The sequence below is a fragment of the Hyla sarda genome, chromosome 9, assembly GCF_029499605.1.
Source record: "Hyla sarda isolate aHylSar1 chromosome 9, aHylSar1.hap1, whole genome shotgun sequence".
NCBI lineage: Eukaryota > Metazoa > Chordata > Amphibia > Anura > Hylidae > Hyla > Hyla sarda.
Window position 1 is genome coordinate 132,566,207 of NC_079197.1, and position 20,740 is coordinate 132,586,946.

A 20,740-nucleotide genomic window follows, 5' to 3' on the forward strand; every position below is an offset into this window, starting at 1 on the left:
TCTACGTCTTGAGGAAAGAACGTTTCTACACCAGCACAGACGGGGGTTCTTTACTGTAAGAGAAGTGAGATTGTGGAATTCTCTGCCTGAGGAGGTGGTCATGGTGAACTCTGTAAAAGAGTTCAAAAGGGGTCTGGATTCATTTTTGGAGAGTAATAACATCGCTGGTTATGTATCCAGTGATCCCCTGGCCTACGATGGCCCCGACATACGATATTTTCAACATACAATGGCATCTCAGAAGCCATCACATTTTGAAGGCAGCATCAACATACAATGCTTTTTTATGTCGGGGCCATCACATAAACAGCTATCTGGCAGCACAGACTGCTTCAGCTGCTGCCGAATAGCGTTTAATGTGCCCCCTGTGCTCCGGTGAGTGTCACTCACCTGTCAATGCCGCTCCAGACCGTCCTCTTTATGCTCCGCTGCATGGCCTTCACTCTCCTTCATTGTCATCACATCGCCGAGCACGCCGTCCCATCATCCAATAGGAGCGGCGTGCGCAGCGACGTGATGACTGCATTGGAGAGCAATGATCCAGGGAAGTGGTGACGATCGGGAGTGGTTTGCACACCCTAGGGACATGATGACGGCGATGTGGAGCTACAATCCAGGGCAGCGGTGATAGTCTGGAGCGGCGGGGACACGTGAGTTTAACATTCTATATTACTATTGCACGGATCCCTCAACATATGATGGATTCAAGTAACGATGGTTCATTTGGAATGAATAACCATCGTATGTTGAGGGATCACTCTACTAGATTTATAAGGACAGAACATTGATCCAGGGATTTATTCTGATGCCATATTTGGAGTCAGGAAGGAATTTTTACCTCTAGTATGAGGGTTTTTTGCCTTCCTCTGGATCAACTCAATAGGGACTCATTAGGGTTATAGGTTGAACTTGATGGACTCTGTTTTTTTTTCAACCTTGTGAACAATAACTATGTAACTATGTAAATTATAAAAAGTATTATGTCTAATGTAAGGCAAGTATGTAGCTACAAATTTATGTTATACTGTAAGTTCAAGTTAGCTTGCAACCTAAGTGTCCTTGAGAAGTGGTACAGGCTGTGTGCGCAGGGCCGCCTTCAGGGGGGTACAGCCGGTACTCCAGTAAGGGGCCCGGGCCGCCAGGGGGCCCGGAGCCCTATGGCTGCACCATGTCAGTAACTTCCATGCTAGGAACCGTGGTGGCACGTTCCCTGCAGTGGAGTAACGGGACCCTTCAACTGTGGGCCGCCGTTCCCCCTGCGACCGGGCCCGCAGGTGAAGGGGAGGCCACCAGGAAATCTGGGACACCTGTCCTGAATTCCCGAGCAGCCACAACTTTCAACACTGAGTGCACCTTTAAGACGCACACGGTGTTGAATGAGCACCGCGGCGGCGGCACACGTGATAGGAAGGAGCCAGCGTCCTGTCACTCTAGCCCGGGCTTCCTCTGTGGCAGCAGCTCCTAATGACTCTGTCCACACAGGAGGCTGAAACAGAAGATGAACAACAGGAGCTGCGAGGGAACGAAGGAGAGGTGAGTGGTGTTTTTTTCCCCCTATTCTATGGGGCAATGTAAGGGGTCATAATCTATGGGGCAATGTAATGGGGCATAATCTATGGGGGCAATGTAATGGGGCATAATCTATGGGGGCAATGTAAGAGGGCATAATAATCTATTGGAGAAATGTGAGGGGGCATAATAATCTATTAGGGCAATGGAAGGGGCCTAATAATCTGTGGGGGCACTGTAAGGTGGCCTAATAATCTATAGGGCCTAATTAATATGGGCCTAATACTTTATGGGGGTAATGTGAGGGGCTTGCTACTCAGGAGGCAATGTGAGAGAGCCTTACACTATATTGGAGCAATGTAAGGGGGCCTAATACTATACGGAGACAGAGGGCCCTGTCTATAGAGGGTTTGTATAAAGATGAGAATTTTGCTGTAGCGAGAAGCCTAAAATGTTTGTTTGGCAGATTCAGTGGAGACGAGTTGTGGTCGGGAGACGTCTTCATGATGACCCAGGACAGATCGAGAAGAAAGAGAAAAGTGAACGACTGCGAACAGAGAAGACACCACCTGTGAGTATGTACCTGTAATCACTTATACAGTCTGCAGCACCTGGGTACAGCTGGTGATATTCTGTACGGTCAATTTATGGGTAGGGCCACTTACAGCGCATCCACAGCATATTTGATGTTGTGGATGCGCCGCCGACAGTCACAGAGCGTGCTTCCTGTAGCTCTGTGTGTCCATTCGTAGCTGTCTGTTTCCCGCCGGTAGTCACGGGTTGACACACAGAGCTACCCCGCCACAGTAGGGGCTCGCTCTGCAGTCGCTCTGTGACTGTCAGCAGCACATCAGAATATGCTGCGGATGCACTGTGTGTGACCCTACCCTTAGAGGGGTATTGGTTTTTGTACAGTGGTTTTTATCCAATAACAATATATCAGTGGTAATGGTAGTGGTGATGGTGCAATTATATGCCCCTTGTATAGGGGTGTTATTAGTGATACTGGTTTGTGTATTGTGGTTTTATTTTCTTACAGTATGATGGTATTATTTTGTCACTGCAGGAGTGATATGTTTCTGAGCCCGATACTATAATAATATCCAGCGTGTGCCACGGGGAGAGGAGGGGTGGGGGGGGGCCCCGTGGGGGCCCAGGCCTTGAGCTGTGTAAGGGGCCCTGGAATTCCTGATGGCAGCCCTGTGTGTGCGTATAGGCTTGGACTGGGACTGTGTTTACCCCAGTTGTTTCTGGTATCACTCTGTGTTGTACAGGGTCTACATGATGGTGTGAGGGAAATTAAAGATTCCTGACAGGGAGTGGCATAGCAGCTACAATGACCCATAAAGGAACAGAGCTGCATGGTGACTGGTGCAACCCAAGGCATGGTGGATAACCTCTCTAAGACCTACTGATGTACAGTAAGATAGGCTGTGCAGCCTGTGGTCATCTTAATACTGGGCCATAGTATGGATAAGTAGTGTTATCATAGAGTCCATGCTTTAAAGAGTACCTGTCACCAAATAAAACTTTTAATATAGTGTTCCTTGTGTAATTAGCAGACACTTTCCCATTCACTTGCTTTTAAAATTATCAACATAAATATGTTTACAATGTAATAGAAAAAACATCCGCGAGGTGGCGCTGTTCTGGTCCCTTCTGCAATTACAGTGAGCTTGGTCTCCTCCTGTGGCCTTGCCGGAGTCCAAACCCAGGAACTGTTTCTCTGCACTGAGCTTGATTGACAGCTTCAAAGAGCCTCACTAAAAGCTGCACAGAGCCTCACTGAAAGCTGCAAAGAGCCTCACTGAAAGCTGCAAAGAGCCTCACTGAAGGCTGCACAGAGCTTGAGGTCTTCTATTCATCACAGCTCTGCAACGATGTGAGGGCGGAAGTGGTCCTCCAGCAGGCCTCAGTGATGTCATGCTTGCTGGGAAACACCCACTTTCTTCTGCTGGGAGATTGCACTATGTGAGCAAGAATAAAGGTATGATGCAGAGCTTTTCAAAGCTCTGAAATTTTTTTAAGGGTGGGAGAAGTATTAGTAGTTAGGGAACATAGCCTGAGTTAGTTTAGAAAAGTTTATTTTGTGACAGGTACTTTTTAAGTATTGGTATGTACATAACCCTGCGAAGTGCACCTGCATGTTCAGGTGATTAGTCAAAATAAATTGAGTTCGGATATAGTGTTGAGCGGCATAGGCCATATTCGAATTCGCGAATATTCGCGAATATATGGACGAATATTCGTCATATTCGCGAATATTCGCATATTCGTAATATTCTCGTTTTATTTTCGCACATGCGTATATTCGCGTGTGCGAAAATTAACATATGCGAAAATCGAAAATTCGCATATGCGCAAATTAGCATATACAAATTTTGCATATGCGAAAATTCGCACACCGGTCTCACACAGTAGTATTAGAGCCTTCTTACACCACATAGGCTGGAAGCAGAGAGGGATGATCATTGTGATGTGTACTGTGAAAAAAATAAAAATAAAAATAAATAAAAAAACGAATATTCGTAATTACAAATATATAGCGCTATATTCGCGAATATTCGCGAATTCGCGAATATGCGATATTCGCGAATAAAATTTGAATTGTGAATATTCGCGAGCAACACTATTCGGATAGTGGATAAGATGTTTAGGGGTGGAGTACCCCTTTGAATATAACAACCCCTAAGATAAGTGTGTCCAATTCACATATACCAACTGTAGACAAATCTTATGCTGGACTGTAGCTACACAGGTATAAGGGCCATGCCACCTAGAACATACAATAAGTGCATATTTATATACATCTTTTTAAAAATACACCAGAGGGTCAGATAATAAAGTACTTAATGTATGAAAGATTAATTCACCTGTGTCTACCTCACCATCGACACGTGTTTCAAGTTGGCTTCATCAGGGGCAGTCATATGCTTACCTTTATGGGTGCCGCTCAATAGGCTTGTTATGCCCAAATGGCACTGGTTATTACTCATTATTATTATTTATGAATTGTGTTTTTGGCACATTTGGGGATAATTTATTGATATTGATGTGATTTACACTTGCATGTATTTGCATGTTTATTGATAAAACTGTGTGAGGCATGAAATAAAACACCATATAGATATTTCATATATAGCACTTTATGTATTTCTGGATGAAATCTATACTGCTTAGAATAAATATTGATAGAGTGATTAACCGGTCACGCATGTGTGTGAACAAAGTGCTCATTTCCCCTCAAGTGCTGTCTCCCTCATTGTTTTATTGCTGTATACAATAGACTTAGCCTGTAGATCCTGCCTGAGGAGGCATGTATTATGGATTCTCTTAACCTGAACTGCTGATTATTTATTAGAGGCATCAAAGGGGTGTCAATGGGTTGTCATGGCAGCTGGGGGACTCAAAAAGGGGCCAGAGAAAAGGCTTAGTAGGATATCAACATCTCAGGAACCAGGATGAATAGTGGATGTATAGGATGAAATAGGCTGCAGAAAGCACAGGGCTGGTATTATGTCCTATGAAATACCCGCCAAAATTCCACTGCCAGGCTGCTGGTTTCTGCAGAAACTTCAAGTGAAGGGGAATTATGGGCATAGAGAGAAAGTTAACTGGTTATTGCCCTACATCTCCCTCTACATGCCGTCTACGGCAATGTTCTACGGCATGTTCTGTAAGTGACCCCATTTGGGCATGTGACCCAGGATCGGCTGCTCAACTGGTACCCACTTCTAACTTTTTGTTATCATGTTTACTTTGCATGCTATCAATTGTTATGGTGACTATTTGTTCTCCAATTGTAGTTTTCTGATGAATCCCCCAAGTGTAAGGAAAACACGTTGGGACAGACCCACCCCTTAAAATGAGAGGCGGTCTTTATCTGAGGGATATCTAGGTATCTATGCATACCTTTTCCAGATTGAAGCAGAAAATCTTACCCAACAATTTCTTGACAAACAGTATCCACCTGATAAAATACAACAGTCTCTGGATAAAATACGAGAGTTGGACAGAGTCCCCTTTTTCCAACCTAAAAATCCAAGTCCCATCACTAATACTACTATTGATAATGCCAAACTAATCATCCCATTCAACACCCAATACCGAAAAATTGAAAATATTATTAAAAGATACTGGCCATTAATCCAACAGGACAAAATGATAGGTGATATTATTCCGGAAAGACCTCCTATAATTTATACCGGAGCCCCTAATTTAGCAATTAAGATAGCTCCCACCGTTCGCCAAAATATACAAAAAAATATGGTTTCCACCCCAGTAGATCTTAAAAGGTTTTTTTTTTAGATGTGGTCCTAACTGCAAAGTGACCAATTTTGAAAAAAGGACAGTATAAGTCAACTCAACCTCCAATGATTTTAGCTTCACTATTAAAGATTGTTTAAACTGTGCCAGCAAGGGGGTGATTTATCTAATTCAGTGCCCGTGCCACAAACAATATGTGGGACGTACATCCCGTGCACTTAAAACTCGGATCCTAGAACATAAGTATAACATCAAAAAGCAAAACCAAAAGCACCCCTTGTCGGCACATTTTAAATTTTTCCCCTAATTTTAATAACGATATTGAACTGTTCGGCTTTTTAGACTAAATTATGTGGGGAGGTCCCTTTGGATGGCCGATCGTGTGTCTGGCTGTATTATCAGCAACACGACCGACCCTTTATCGGGCCCTTTCTCACATCTACATGAATGCATTAATTTAGTACTGCTTATTATTCAACTATTTGGTGTAGTATCCTAGCAATATTGCTATTTTACTGCTATTATACTGCTATTTTATTGCTATTTTTTACTGCAATTTTTTTGCTATTTTTTACTATATAGCTAGTTTATTGCCATTTTCCCCCTGTGTGTTCTCTAGTTCTCTATATTTCTTAGTCCACATTATATGTGTTACCATTTTTAACTTTTTTACAATTTCAAATATTAACCCCTTAAGGACCAAAGACGTACCGGTACGTCCTTGGTCCTGCTCTTCTGATATAACGCGGGGTTACACAGTAACCCCGCGTCATATCACGGCGGGCCCGGCGTCATAGTGAAGCCGGGACCCGCCTCTAATAGCGCGCAGTGCCGATCACGGCGCCGCACGCTATTAACCCTTTAGCCGCGCGCTCAGAGCTGAGCCGCGCGGCTAAAAGTGAAAGTGAAAGTTCCCGGCTAGCTCAGTCGGGCTGTTCGGGATAGCCGCGGCTAATCGCGGCATCCCGAACCGCTGACAGGACAGCGGGAGGGCCCCTTCCTGCCTCCTCGCTGTCTGATCGCCGAATGACTGCTCAGTGCCTGAGATCCAGGCATGAGCAGTCATGCGGCAGAATCGTTGATCACTGGTTTCTTATGAGAAACCAGTGATCAACATAGAAGATCAGTGTGTGCAATGTTATAGGTCCCTATGGGACCTATAACACTGCAAAAAAAAAGTGGAAAAAAAATGTGAATAAAGATCATTTAACTCCTCCCCTATGAAAAGTTTGAATCACCCCCCTTTTCCAATAAAAAAAAAAACACAGTGTAAATAAAAATAAAAATAAACATATATGGTATCACCGCGTGCGTAAATGTCCGAATTATAAAAATATATCATTAATTAAACCGCTCGGTCAATGGCGTGCGCGCAAAAAAAATCAAAAGTCCAAAATAGTGCATTTTTGGTCACTTTTTATATCATTTAAAAATGAATAAAAAGCGATCAATAAGTCCTATCAATGCAAAAATGGTACCGTTAAAAACTTCAGATCACGGCGCAAAAAATGAGTGCTCATACCGCCCCATACATGGAAAAATAAAAAAGTTATAGGGGTCAGAAGATGACAATTTTAAACGTATTAATTTTCCTGCATGTAGTTATGATTTTTTCCAGAAGTCCGACAAAATCAAACCTATATAAGTAGGGTTTCATTTTAATCGTATGGACCTACAGAATACATATCAGGTGTCATTTTTACCGAAAAATGTACTACGTAGAAACGGAAGCCCCCAAAAGTTACAAATTTTGTCGCACAATGATTTTTTTTCCCGCTTCACCGTAGATTTTTGGGCAAAAAGACTGACGTCATTACAAAGTAGAATTGGTGGCGCAAAAAATAAGCCATCATATGGATTTTTAGGTGCAAATTTGAAAGAGTTATGATTTTTTAAAGGCAAGGAGCAAAAAACGAAAATGCAAAAACGGAAAAACCCCCGGTCCTTAAGGGGTTAATCATACACTTTTGGTATATTTTTTATATGTATTTTTACATTTCCATATTCCAGCCATCATGTGTCACACAATTATAGATCATTATAATAATTTTATATTTTGCTCTGAATATATTTATATCTGTCATCATGTGTTATTTTTGTATATTTTTATATACTTCTATTTTTATATTAATTTTATATAGTTATTTGAGGTAGATTTATTCATATCAATTGATTCATATTTTTAATATTTTTATATGTAGTAGAGTATACATATGTAGCTCTCAGTGAAAATATATATGTATCTACCTATTTTATGTTTATAATGATAATGCACCTATTTATTTCAGATCATATTGTATCTTTCAGTGTCAATACACTTTCATAATTATAAATTCTATATGGATTCTATTAAATATAGTTATTCTCTATATATTCCATTGAAGCAAAATACCTTCATTCATGATTTTGTACTACTACTACTACTACAGTTTATTGACACTGGAAGTGACGATTTGGTAGAGGAGGAGTTAACTATATATAAAGTTCACAATATAGCCCTATATCATCTATGTATCTATGATTGCTGCTGAGGAAAAAACTGAGATAGTTTTGAAACGCGTCCAGCATCCCGTTTTATGAACATTGCGACCACCTCTATTAAGAGTTATTAAGCCCTAGTCGGTCACTTACCACACTGACCAGACGAGAGGCATTTATTTTATTTTTTTTCGCCACCTAGTCTGCCATATGCGCGCCTCGCTGCCATGAGGACGCCGCTATCTTGTCCATCCATCCAGGAGATAGAAGCGCTGTAGGACCACGGCCGAGAGCCCACTATAATGCAACGCTGAAAGACCGCTGCCGAGAGCACACCGCAACCCGGCACTGCCACCATTGGAGACAGCCGAGTCTCCGGCAGGCCCACTCATGCTTGAGAGCGTGTGACACATCGCTGACACAAAAAAGAGATCGCGGCTTCCCTGTGACATCCAGCGCAGCAGCCCTGGAGCGGTGAGATCTAAAAGCATCTTCCTACACTAAGCGCTACTATCTCATTTTCTACATTGCTACAGTGTATATGCCTATGAACTAGCCATTTGCCGACAGTCCATTGCTATATCTATTCAGTGGAGACTATCAGACACTAAGTTCCATTATTCCAATAAGGACATATATACGGTTGCTATTGGTTACCTCAGCTGCAGACCAAATTACGCTGAAGCAGTGTGTTTGCATGAGGACTGCCATTTGCTGCTAATAACTGTGTGGATAATATTCTATTATAGGCTAATTTGCAATACTTTGGTGGCAATTTTACAATTATTATTGATTTCATGTTATTTTATGAGGTTTGCGTCACGATTCGGCAGGCTGGACGTGGATCCTCTGTGTCAGCGAGGGATTGGCGTGGACCGTGTCGGTGGACCGGTTCTAAGTCACTACTGGATTTCACCAGAGCCCGCCGCAAAGCGGGATGGTCTTGCTGCGGCGGTAGCAACCAGGTCGTATCCACCGGCAACGGCTCAACCTCACTGACTGCTGAGAAGGTGTGGGACAGAAGGACTAGGCAGAGGCAAGGTCAGACATAGCAGAAGGTCGGGGCAGGCGGCAAGGTTCGTAGTCAATGTGGATAGCAGAAGATCTGGAACACAGGCTTTGGACAACACTAAACGCTTTCACTGGCACAAGGCAACAAGATCCGGCAGGGAAGTGCAGGGTAAGTGAGGTAATATAGCCAGGGAGCAGGTGGAAGCTAATTAGACTGATTGGGCCAGGCACCAATCATTGGTGCACTGGCCCTTTAAATCTTAGAGAGCTGGCGCGCGCCCTAAGGAGCGGAGCCGCGCGCACCAGGTCATGACAGCCGGGGGCCGGGACAGGTGAGTGACTTGGGATGCGATTCGCGAGCGGGCGCGTCCTGCTATGCGAATCGCATCCCCGCCGGCAATGTCAGTGCAGCGCTCCCGGTCAGACCCGCTGACCGGGAGAGAGAAAGAATCGCAGAGAGAGAAACGCAGAGAGAGAAATGCCGCAAGCGCTCCGGGGAGGAGCAGGGACCAGGAGCGCTCGGCGTAACAGTACCCCCCCCCCTTAGGTCTCCCCCTTTTTTTGTCCGGCAATTGCTTCATGTGGGACGAGGACACTGGGAGCGATTGTAGGGTTTCCTCATCAAATGCAGGCAGTTCAGCAGGAGTGGGAATGGGGAGGGGGGCAGAGGGTGAAGCTTGGCACGGGGCAGAGTGTTACAAGGACAGGGGCTATGAGAAGGCAAAGCATAGTCCTGATAGGCTTTGGGGAGACCAGGTGTAGGAGGAGGCACCGAGGCTTGCCTGACGGGACTGGGAGGAGACGTGAGGCATTTCTTGCGGCAAGCAGGGCCCCAATTCTTGATCTCCCCGGTGGTCCAGTCAAGGGTGGGAGAATGATGCTGGAGCCATGGCAGACCGAGGAGGACTTCAGAGGTACAGTTGAGAAGGAGAAATCCGCACGGTGCAGTCCAATTTAACTCCGTTGACCGAGGAAATGTAGAGCGGCTTGACGAGACGGATCACCGGGATGTAGAACTTATTCACCAAAGAGGCCAGAATAAAATTTCCAGAAGACCAAGAGTCCAAGAAGGCCGAGGCAGAGAAGGAAGAGTTGGCAGAAGGACTAGACAGAGGCAAGGTCAGACGTAGCAGGCGGCAAGGTTCGTAGTCAATATGGATAGCAGGAGGTCTGGAACACAGGCTTTGGACAACACTAAACGCTTTCACTGGCACAAGGCAACAAGATCCGGCAAGGAAGTGCAGGGGAAGTGAGGTAATATGGACAGGGAGCAGGTGGAAGCTAATTAGGCTGATTGGGACAGGCACCAATCATTGGTGCACTGGCCCTTTAAATCTTAGAGAGCTGGCGTGCGCGCGCCCTAAGGTGCGGAGCCGCACGCGCCAGGACATGACAGCCGGGGGCCAGGACAGGTGAGTGACTTGGGATTCGATTCGCGAGCGGGCGCGTCCCGCTATGCGAATCGCACCCCCGCCGGCAGAAACGCTGCGAGTTTGTTATATTTTTTATTTGAGCAAATATTTACTTTTATCCTGATACTATTATTTTAGTGAATACTGTGATTCCACAAGGGCCCTGTGGGTTACGGTTACCACTGTATACCATTATTTTATAGTATTATAATATTGCCGATTATTAATAAATTATTATACTTATTTTCACTTACACTTGGTATCCACTATCATTGACCTTTGAGCCCCAATTCCTGTGTTTTATTTTTATATAACTTTAAACACCGTGGGTATAGGTGTTATTATTGGGCTGCCCAGGTCTATTTTGGCATAGATATAACAAGAGCCACTCCATACATTATTTTATTCTATGATTTACAAATCTGTTTAACTTTCTGACACCTGTTGATTTAAAAAAAATAAATAAAAGTTTTCCACGGGAGTACCCCTTTAAGATTGTTCTGGAATCTAGCTAATATTAAGGTTTTGCTTTTGCTGAGGTTGTAAATATTTGTTTAAAGTCATGTCATAATAATAATAATAATAATATTTTATAATAATAATAATTTTTATATTTAAATATAGCACCAACAGATTCTGTAACCAAATAAATGTTACAACAAAAACATCACAAAGTGAACTGCATACATCAGTACTGCAAAAACAAACAAAACCTACAGCTGCTGCAGTGTGAGCCTGTCCCCGAAATAAAGAAGACAGGCATCACTGGAGCTCTGCTAACAAAACTATTTTTTGGCTCAGCTGCTCCAGCCCTACACCACACTGTCAGAAGTCTGGAATGTCAGTGCCCCACTTTACTTTATGCAAAATAGCTTTCACTGCCATGTGAAATACAATCAAAAGAATTTGATGAAATAAAGAGCACCAATAATTTTTCTTGATGTAATTTGATAGAAAAATTGGAAAATGTCGATACTTGCCAAAAAATAAATGACGTACAAAGCTAACCAAGTCATAAGCACCCCCCCCCCAAAAAAAAAGAATAATGTATTTTTTGCAATCCAAAATTATGTATATTTGACGTTTGCAAAACTACTGTACAACTGCATGCTCTGATAGCCTTTGTCAGTGTTTCCCAGCCAGTATGCCTCCTGCTGTTGCAAAACTACAACTCCCAGCATCCCCGGACAGCCTTTGGCAGTGTTTCTTAACCATTGCGCCTCCAGCTGTTGCAAAACTACAACTCCCAGCATCCCCGGACAGCCTTTGGCAGTGTTTCCCAGGCATTGTGCCTCCAGCTGTTGCAAAACTAAGACACCCAGCATGCCTAGACAGCCTTTGACAGTGTTTCTCAGCCATTGCGCCTCCAGCTGTTGCAAAACTACAACTCCCAGCATGCCCGGACAGCCTTTGGCTGTCCGGGCATGCTGGAAGTTGTAGTTTTGCAACAGCAGGAGGCACACTGGTTGGGAAACACTGATCTTATGTTATTATTGTATTTGAAAAAGCATGACATGAGGGCTTGTACACCTTCTTCTGTAGTGACAGATAAGACACTACATGGAATAGAATCCACTCAGCATTTTTCCATTGAGTATTTTGTGGCATTTTTGCAGAGTTGTGTTTACGGATTTCATGGTGACCTGACAGAAAAGGGAGCTGCGTCCCGAAACGCATTGTCTTTTATATTAAATAAAATAGCATTCCCGTTCACGCTCCAGGACTGTTCTTATTCATCTGATATATTACCGATCATCGCCCAGACAAGTATCCAGTTTTCCCTGGAGTTTGACAGTAGGATACCAGCAGCCATCGGCACCCCGCAAGCACCATCCGCACCCCTGAGCATAGCACATTCCACCTTTCTGCAACATATATATATATATATATATCTATATCTATATATATATATATATATATATATATATATGTATTGGGTTACAGCACTCAGACTGTTGATCTGTTTGTTTTTATTTTTCGCATATTCAAATTTCAATGTGGAAATCCATTCTCTGCCACACATATCTGATTCGGAATGATTTCTTTTGCTCTCCATAGGATAACAGAATAGACTGGAGGCCATTGTTTCCCATATATCGCCAGCTATAGCTCAGCAACAGTAGTTACAAAGTAAAAGGTCACCTCTATAAAGTTACAGTAGTAACGCAAACTGTGCATAACATAATATTTCTATATAACAAGGAAATCTGACATGCAAACTACTAGGTTAGCAGATACTTTCCACGTGCATCGCATTGCGCGCTGTACTCACCAGCATAGGCTTCGTTTTTAGTCGCACTTGTTGTGGCAGGATTAGCATTCTGGCAGTATGATCTTGTGTGCAGGGTATTCCTTGTACTAGTCCTAGGAGTAAATAGGGTGCCCCTAACTAGGGATCTTAAAGCGACAGAAGTCAGTCTTGACATTGTGTCTGCAGTGGATTTGCTTCTGCTAGGCCTCTGTAAACAGCTGAGCTCCAGCAGGCATGTCTGCACACTAACCCCTTACTGCTCAGTGTTAGTGCAGGGTGTATACGTCACTTTAGGAAGTGTGAAAGTCCCAGTCCCATTGGCTGCACATTTCTCCTTAGTCACAGTGACAGCTACAAATGTCTGAATTCTTCCCAGACAGACAACTTACAGCTGCACTTTTATGAACTGCTTAAGATAAATTGCACGTAGGCAGCTGGTCACCTGTCTGAAAACATTGCCTGGAAGGTACAGTACAGGGAAACCTTTCAGAAGACCACCTTTATTTGGACAATTTTGGGTTGTCGTCTGAATGAGGTTTTACTGTAACTAAAAACACGCCCTTAACAATATAAAATGGGATAATGTCCTCAAAAACAAGAATACTGACACTAAATGGGAGACTTTTAAAAATATTTTAAATTCTCACTGTAAGATGTATATACCTTATGGAAATAAAAGGGTCAGAAATAAAAGAAAACCAATATGGATGAATAAAAAGGTTAAGGGGCAATAAATGACAAAAATAAAGCACTTAAACTACTAAAACAGGACGGCAGTGAAGAAACATTAAAAAGTTATAGATAAAAATTTAATATATGTAAAAAAACAGATAAAAGCCGCAAAAATAGAGACAGAAAGACTCATTGACAAAGAGAGTAAAACTAACCCCAAAATGTTCTTTAACTATATAAATAGCAAAAAGGTAAAAAAATGAAAGTGTGGGCCCCTTTAAAAAATGATGGGGAAGAAACTATAAACGGGGATTAGGAAAAAGCAAATTGAAATGCCAAGTGAAATACAGCGAGATAAGGTAAACTCCCCAGTACAGGTCACCTGTCTAACCCAGGAAGAAGTACAATGCCCCCTACAAAAAATCAAAATAGAAAATAGCCAGGTCCAGATGGCATTCACCCCCCCGTGTTCTAAAGGAATTAAGTCATTTAATAGACAGACCCCTATTTTTAATATTATGGGACTCTGTAGTAACAGGGACTGTTCCCCAGGACTGATGAATGGCAAAATGTGATACCAATATTTAAAAAAGGGTCAAAAAGTGACCCTGGAAATTATAGACCTGTTAGTTTAACCTCCGTTGTATGTAAATTGTTTGAAAGAATCTTGATAAAAGTAAATGTATGACTCCATATCAGCATGGCTTTATGAGGGATCGGTCCTGTCAAACTAACTTGATCAGCTTTTATGAGGAGGTGAGCTCCAGACTGGACCAGGGGAAATCACTGGATGTCGTATATCTGGATTTTTCCAAAGCATTTGATAAGGTTCCACATAAAATGTTGGTGCATAAAATGAGAAGGATTGGACTGGGGGAGAATGTGTGTAAGTGGGTAAGTAACTGGCTTAGAGATAGGAAACAGAGGGTGGTTATCAATGGTACTTATTCTGATTGGGTGACTGTTACTAGTGGGGTACCACAGGGGTCAGTCTTGGGTCCTGTCCTATTTAATATATTCATTAATGACCTTGTAGAGGGGTTGAATAGTAAAGTAGCAATCTTTGAAGATGATACTAAACTATGTAAAGCGGTAAACACTATAGAGGACAGTGCACTGTTACAAATGGATATGGATAGGTTGGAGTTTTGGGCTGGGAAGTGGCAGATGAGGTTCAACACTGATAAATGTAAGGTAATGCACATGGGGAAGAAAAATCCGGGCTGGGATTATGTATTAAATGGGAGCACATTTGGGACAACTGACATGGAAAAGGACTTAAGGGTCTTAGTTAATAGTAAATTTAGCTGTACTGACCATTGTCATGCAGCTGCTGCCAAGGCAAATAAAATCATGGGGTGCATCAATAGGGGCATAGATGCCCACAACAAGGAAATTATTCTACCACTGTACAAATCACTAGTCAGACCACACATGGAATACTGTGTACAGTACTGGGCACCAGTGTACAAGAAAGATATAGTGGAGCTGGAGAGGGTTCAAAGATGGGCAACTAGGGTAATACAGGGAATGGGGGGACTACAGTACCCAGAAAGATTATCAGAATTAGGGTTATTTAGTTCAGAAAAAAGAAGGCTTAGGGGAGACCTAATAACTATGTATAAATATATCAGGGGGCAGTACAGAGATCTCTCCCATGATCTATTTATACCCAGGACTGTATCTATAACAAGGGGGCATCCTCTACGTTTAGAGGAAAGAAGGCTTCTACACCAGCACAGGGGTTCTTTACTGTAAGAGCAGTGAGACTGTGGAATTCTCTGCCAGAGGATGTGGTCATGGTGAACTCTGTAAAAGAATTTAAAAGGGGCCTGGATGCATTTTTTGGAGAATAATAACATAGCTGGTTATGTATACTAGATTTATAGGGACAGAACAATAATCCAGGGATTTATTCTGATGCCATATTTGGAGTCGGGAAGGAATTTTTACCTCTAGTATGAGGGTTTTTTGCCTTCCTCTGGAACAACTCAGTAGGGACTCATTAGTGTTATAGGTTGAACTTTATTGACTCTGGTCTTTTTTCAACCTTATGAACTATGATATGAACTATGTTACTATAGCGAATATGCAAATTTCGTGAATAGAGATGAGCGAACTTACAGTAAATTTGATTCGTCATGAACTTCTCGGCTCGGCAGTTGATGACTTTTCCTGCATAAATTAGTTCAGCTTTCAGGTGCTCCGGTGGGCTGGAAAAGGTGGATACAGTCCTAGGAAAGAGTCTCCTAGGACTGTATCCACCTTTTCCAGCCCACCGGAGCACCTGAAAGCTGAACTAATTTATGCAGAAAAAGTCAGCAACCGCCGAGCCGAGAAGTTCATGACGAATCGAATTTACTGTAAGTTCGCTCATCTCTATTCGTGAACATAGGACGAATATTCGTCCATAATTCGAATATGGCCCCTGCCACTCATCACTAGCACTCACTACACTGTAGGAACTTTCTGCTATGTTATGCTGGAGATTGTTTGTTTGCAATTTTTATGGCTGCTAGCTACTCCTAATGTAGGTTTATAAGAGGGTGAAGAGCTGAACTTAGATTTAGATTAAGGTCATAAGCACAACCCACTCTTTATTTTTTATAAGTTATGTTTTGCAGAATGGGGGTAAATAAGGTTTGTTGTCCTTTGGGTACTGGTTCTTAGGTACCCTGCCTCTACTTGAATTGTGGAGATACACAAAGATGCTCATACATACACCTTAGGGTGTGCTGCCAGTATTATCATGTATAGTGGCCTGTCAGCTCTTTTGTCATGCTTTCTTAAAGGGGTACTCCGGTGAAAAACATTATTATAATTTTTTTTATTTATTTTTTATCAACTGGTGCCAGAAAGTTAAACAGATTTGTAAATAACTTCTATTTAAAAATCCTTCCAGGACTTATTAGCTGCTGTATGCTACAGAGGAAGTTCTTTTCTTTTTTAATTTATTTTCAGTCTGACCACAGTGCTCTCTGCTGACACCTCTGTCCATGTCAGGAACTGTCCAGAACAGGAGCAAATCCCCATAGCAAGCCTATCCTGCTCTGGACAGTTCCTGAAACGGACAGAGGTGTCAGCAGAGATCACTGTGGTCAGACTGAAAATAAATTTAAAAAGAAAAGAACTTCCTCTGGAGAATACAGAAGCTGATAAGTCCTGGAAGGATTAAGATTTTTAAATAGAAGTAATTTACAAATGTCAATGAAAAGAAGAAAGAAGCAGAGCACACACCTGGATATCTTGCTTGTGCTGATTTATTCAACAAAAAACAGCAGGTTTCAACTTCCGACACCCCTAGACCAAGCAGAGCTGGAGCGGCAGGAGCTACACACCTGGATGACAGCGCTGTTTCACGCTCACGGGTGTTTCCTCAGGTCCCTGGTGACAGCTTTCTGTTGCTCAGTACGGTCTTTAAATAGTATACACCCATTATGTGCATCATAAGAACAAATAGAAAATACATAGAAAAATATCTAAAAATATGCATTATAAAGCAGACTTGTACCTATAACAGCAACTTAATGCAACAATTTAAAGGAAGGAGCCCATTTCATTTCGGTCGTTCAGACCCAGTGCTCCTAAAGCTTCAGCTCTTATAACCCATAGTGCCTCTGTACGGGCTAGATTCTCATGTCTCCACCTCTATCCGGGCACATCACTCTTTCTATGCCTGCAAATCTTAAATCCCTGGTATCACCCCCATGTACAGTTTGCATATGGGTTATGAACCCTTGGACTCCAATCCCTGTTCTAACTGATTTAAAATGTTCTTTGATCCGTATGTGGAGTTTTCGTTTTGTTTTGCCTGTACAATAAAATCTGCACGGGCCGCTTAGATAGTACACCACGAAAGTGCTTTGGCAGGTAATTATAATAATAATAGACTTAAAAATCACGAGGGACGTGGCCGCCACGTCACGACGCCCGCACCCAGCGTTCTAAACAATCGCCAGGTGAGGCACAGAGATTGTGGGGGTCCCAGCTGCAGGACCCCCGCGATCAGACATCTTATCCCCTATCCTTTGGATAGGGGATAAGATGTCTAGGGGCGGAGTACTCCTTTAAGGTGTACAGTGAAACCTCTTTGAGTCTACCACCCAAAATTGTACAAAAAAAGTGCACTTTTAGGCGGGTATTTTTTCATATGCATTATCAATGAGGAATTGAAAATCAATCTTGGTTAGGTATTGAGCTTCTTACAAAGATGGTCCGTGGCTATCTTCAGCAGTCCCATAGACCGGGAATGGATTGATAGTGCACACATGTGACATCTATTTAGATGAAGGACTTGGGATAGCTGTTTAGGTTCAGTGCCTAGGGCAACATATGTGCTGTGTATGAAGTGTTCACATGAGCTTCTTTCCATTAGTGAAGTGAGAGCTCTTGTGACCAAATGTGCACATAAGTGCGGAACTTTTTTTCCCCGATATTCCAATTGGGGGCCCTTTAGTAGGTGAGAATGTACCCACTTACTCTCCTTTAGCAGGGAATATTGCAAAGCACATCTGTCACACGACAGACACTCCTTAAAGGGGTACTCCACTGGCCAGGGTTTGGAACATTTAGTTCTGAACTCTGTGTCATCCTGAAGTCAGGCCACGCCCCTCAATGCAAGTCTATGTGAGGGGGTGTGGTGGCCGTTAACTTGCATTGAGGGGTATGGCCGACCCCCGCAGTGCACACATAGCCAGTGGAGTACACTGGCCAGTGGAGTACCCCTTTAAGTTATACATTTTAAAAAGTCACGTGTATTTACTATATAGCTTCAGCCCCACTTGCTGAGTTTTTACTTCTAGAATAAGACGACTCTGTCAGTTTCAATTATGTCATAAACTTCTAAGTTTACTACAGTAGCTTATCTGAGTTCTGGCAATACTAAGCAGTCTGCATGTGATAGCCTTTATATCACTACTGAAAGAGTGTGTAACTATTTGCTTGACTGGAAATCCACAGATCATTAACCCCTTAAGGACCCAGCCATTTTACACCTCAGGACCATTTTTTGCACATGTGACCACTGTCACTTTAAACATTAATAACTCTGGAATGCTTTTAGTTATCATTCTGATTCCGAGATTGTTTTTTCGTGACATATTCTACTTTAACATAGTGGTAAAATTTTGTGGTATCTTGCATCCTTTCTTGGTAAAAAATCCCCAAATTTTATGAAAAATTAGAAAATGTTGCATTTTTCTAACTTTGAAGCTCTCTGCTTGTAAGGAAAATGGATATTCCCCAAAAAATTTTTTATTCACATATACAATATGTCTACTTTATGTTTGCATCATAAAATTTACGTGTTTTTACTTTTGGAAGACACCAGAGGGCTTCAAAGTTCAGCAGCAATTTTCCAATATTTCACAAAATTTCCAAACACAATTTTTCATGGACCAGTTCAGGTTTGAAGTGGATTTGAAGGGTCTTCATATTAGAAATACCCCACAAATGACCCCATTATAAAAACTGCAACCCCCAAAGTATTCAAAATGACATTCAGTCCATGTTTTAACTCTTTAGGTGTTTCACAGGAATAACAGCAAAGTGAAGGAGAAAATTCACAATCTCCATTTTTTACACTCACATGTTCTTGTAGACCCAATTTTTGAATTTTTACAAGGGGAAAAAAGGAGAAAATGTATACTTATATTTGTAGCCCAATTTCTCTCGAGTAAGCACATACCTCATATGTCTATGTAAAGTGTTCGGCGGGCGCAGTAGAGGGCTCAGAAGAGAAGGAGCGACAAGGGGATTTTGGAGAGTACTTTTTTTTTAAATGGTTTTTGGGGGGCATGTTGCATTTAGGAAGCCCCTATGGTGCCAGAACAGCAAAAATCCCCCACATGGCACACCATTTTGGAAACTAGACCCCTTGAGGTACGTAACAAGGAATAAAGTGAGCCTTAATACCCCACAGGGGTTTCACGACTTTTGCATATGTAAAAAAATAAAAATAAAATTTCACTAAAATGTGTGTTTCCCCCCAAATTTCACATTTTTGCAAGGGTTAATAGCAGAAAATACCCCCTTAACATTGTAACCCCATCTCTTCTGAGTATGAAGGTACCCCATAAGTTGACCTGAGGTGTACTATGGGTGAACTACAATGCTCAGAAGAGAAGGAGTCATATTTGGCTTTTTGAGAGCAAATTTTGCTCGGGGGCATGTCGTATTTAGGAAGCCCCTATGGTGACAGGGCAGCAAAAAAAACTCCACATGGCATACCATTTTGGAAACTAGACCCCTTGTGGAACGTAACAAGAAATAAAGTGAGCCTTAATACCCCACAGGGGTTTCACGACTTTTGCATACGTAAAAAATAAAAAAAAATAAAAAAAACACTAAAAGGTGTGTTTCTACCCCAAATTTCACATTTTTGCAAGGGTTAATAGCAGAAAATACCCCCCAAAATTTGTAACCACATCTCTTCTGAGTATGGAGGTACCCCATAAGTTGACCTGAAGTGCACTACGGGCGAACTACAATGCTCAGAAGAGAAGGAGTCATATTTGGCTTTTTGAGAGCAAATTTTGCTCGGGGGGCATGTCGCATTTAGGAAGCCCATATGGTGCCAGGACAGCAAAATAACCCCCACATGGCATTCCATTTTGGAAACTAGAACCCTTGCGGAATGTAACAAGGTGTAAAGTGAGCATTTACCCCCCACTGGTGTCTGTCATATCTTTGGAACAGTGGGCTGTACAACATTTTTAATTTGCACAGCCCACAGTTCCAAAGATCTGTCAGACACCAGTGGGGTGTAAATTCTCACTGCACCCCTCATTACATTCCGTGAGGGGTGTAGTTTCCGAAATGGGGTCACGTGGGGTTTTGGTTTTTTTGCGTTTGTCAAAACCGCTGTAACAATCAGCCACCCCTGTGCAAATCACCTCAAATGTACATGGCGCACTCTCCCTTCTGGGCCTTATTGTGCGCCCCCAGAGCACTTTACGCCCACATATGTGGTATCTCCGTACTCGGAAGAAATTGCGTTACAAATTTTGGGGGGCTTTTTTCACCTTTACCTCTTGTCAAAATGAAAAGTATAGGGCAACACCAGCATGTTAGTGTAAAAAGTTTATTTTTTTACACTAACATGCTGGTGTAGACCCCAACTTCACCTTTTCATAAGGAGTGA

The 20,740-nt window shown here is 42.4% G+C and overlaps 1 protein-coding gene across 1 annotated transcript in view; it reads right to left on the reverse strand.

The window, feature by feature from the left end:
* The window catches only part of LOC130290907 (protein FAM162B-like), a 35,259-nt gene extending 22,079 nt beyond the window's left edge, over positions 1 to 13,180 (reverse strand). Inside the window, exon 1 of the mRNA XM_056539115.1 lies at positions 12,949 to 13,180. Within this exon, the coding sequence (XP_056395090.1) occupies positions 12,949 to 13,102 (154 nt within the window). The 5' untranslated portion in view covers positions 13,103 to 13,180. The remainder of the gene's footprint in view (positions 1 to 12,948) is intronic.
* Between the last annotated feature and the right edge of the window lie 7,560 nt (positions 13,181 to 20,740).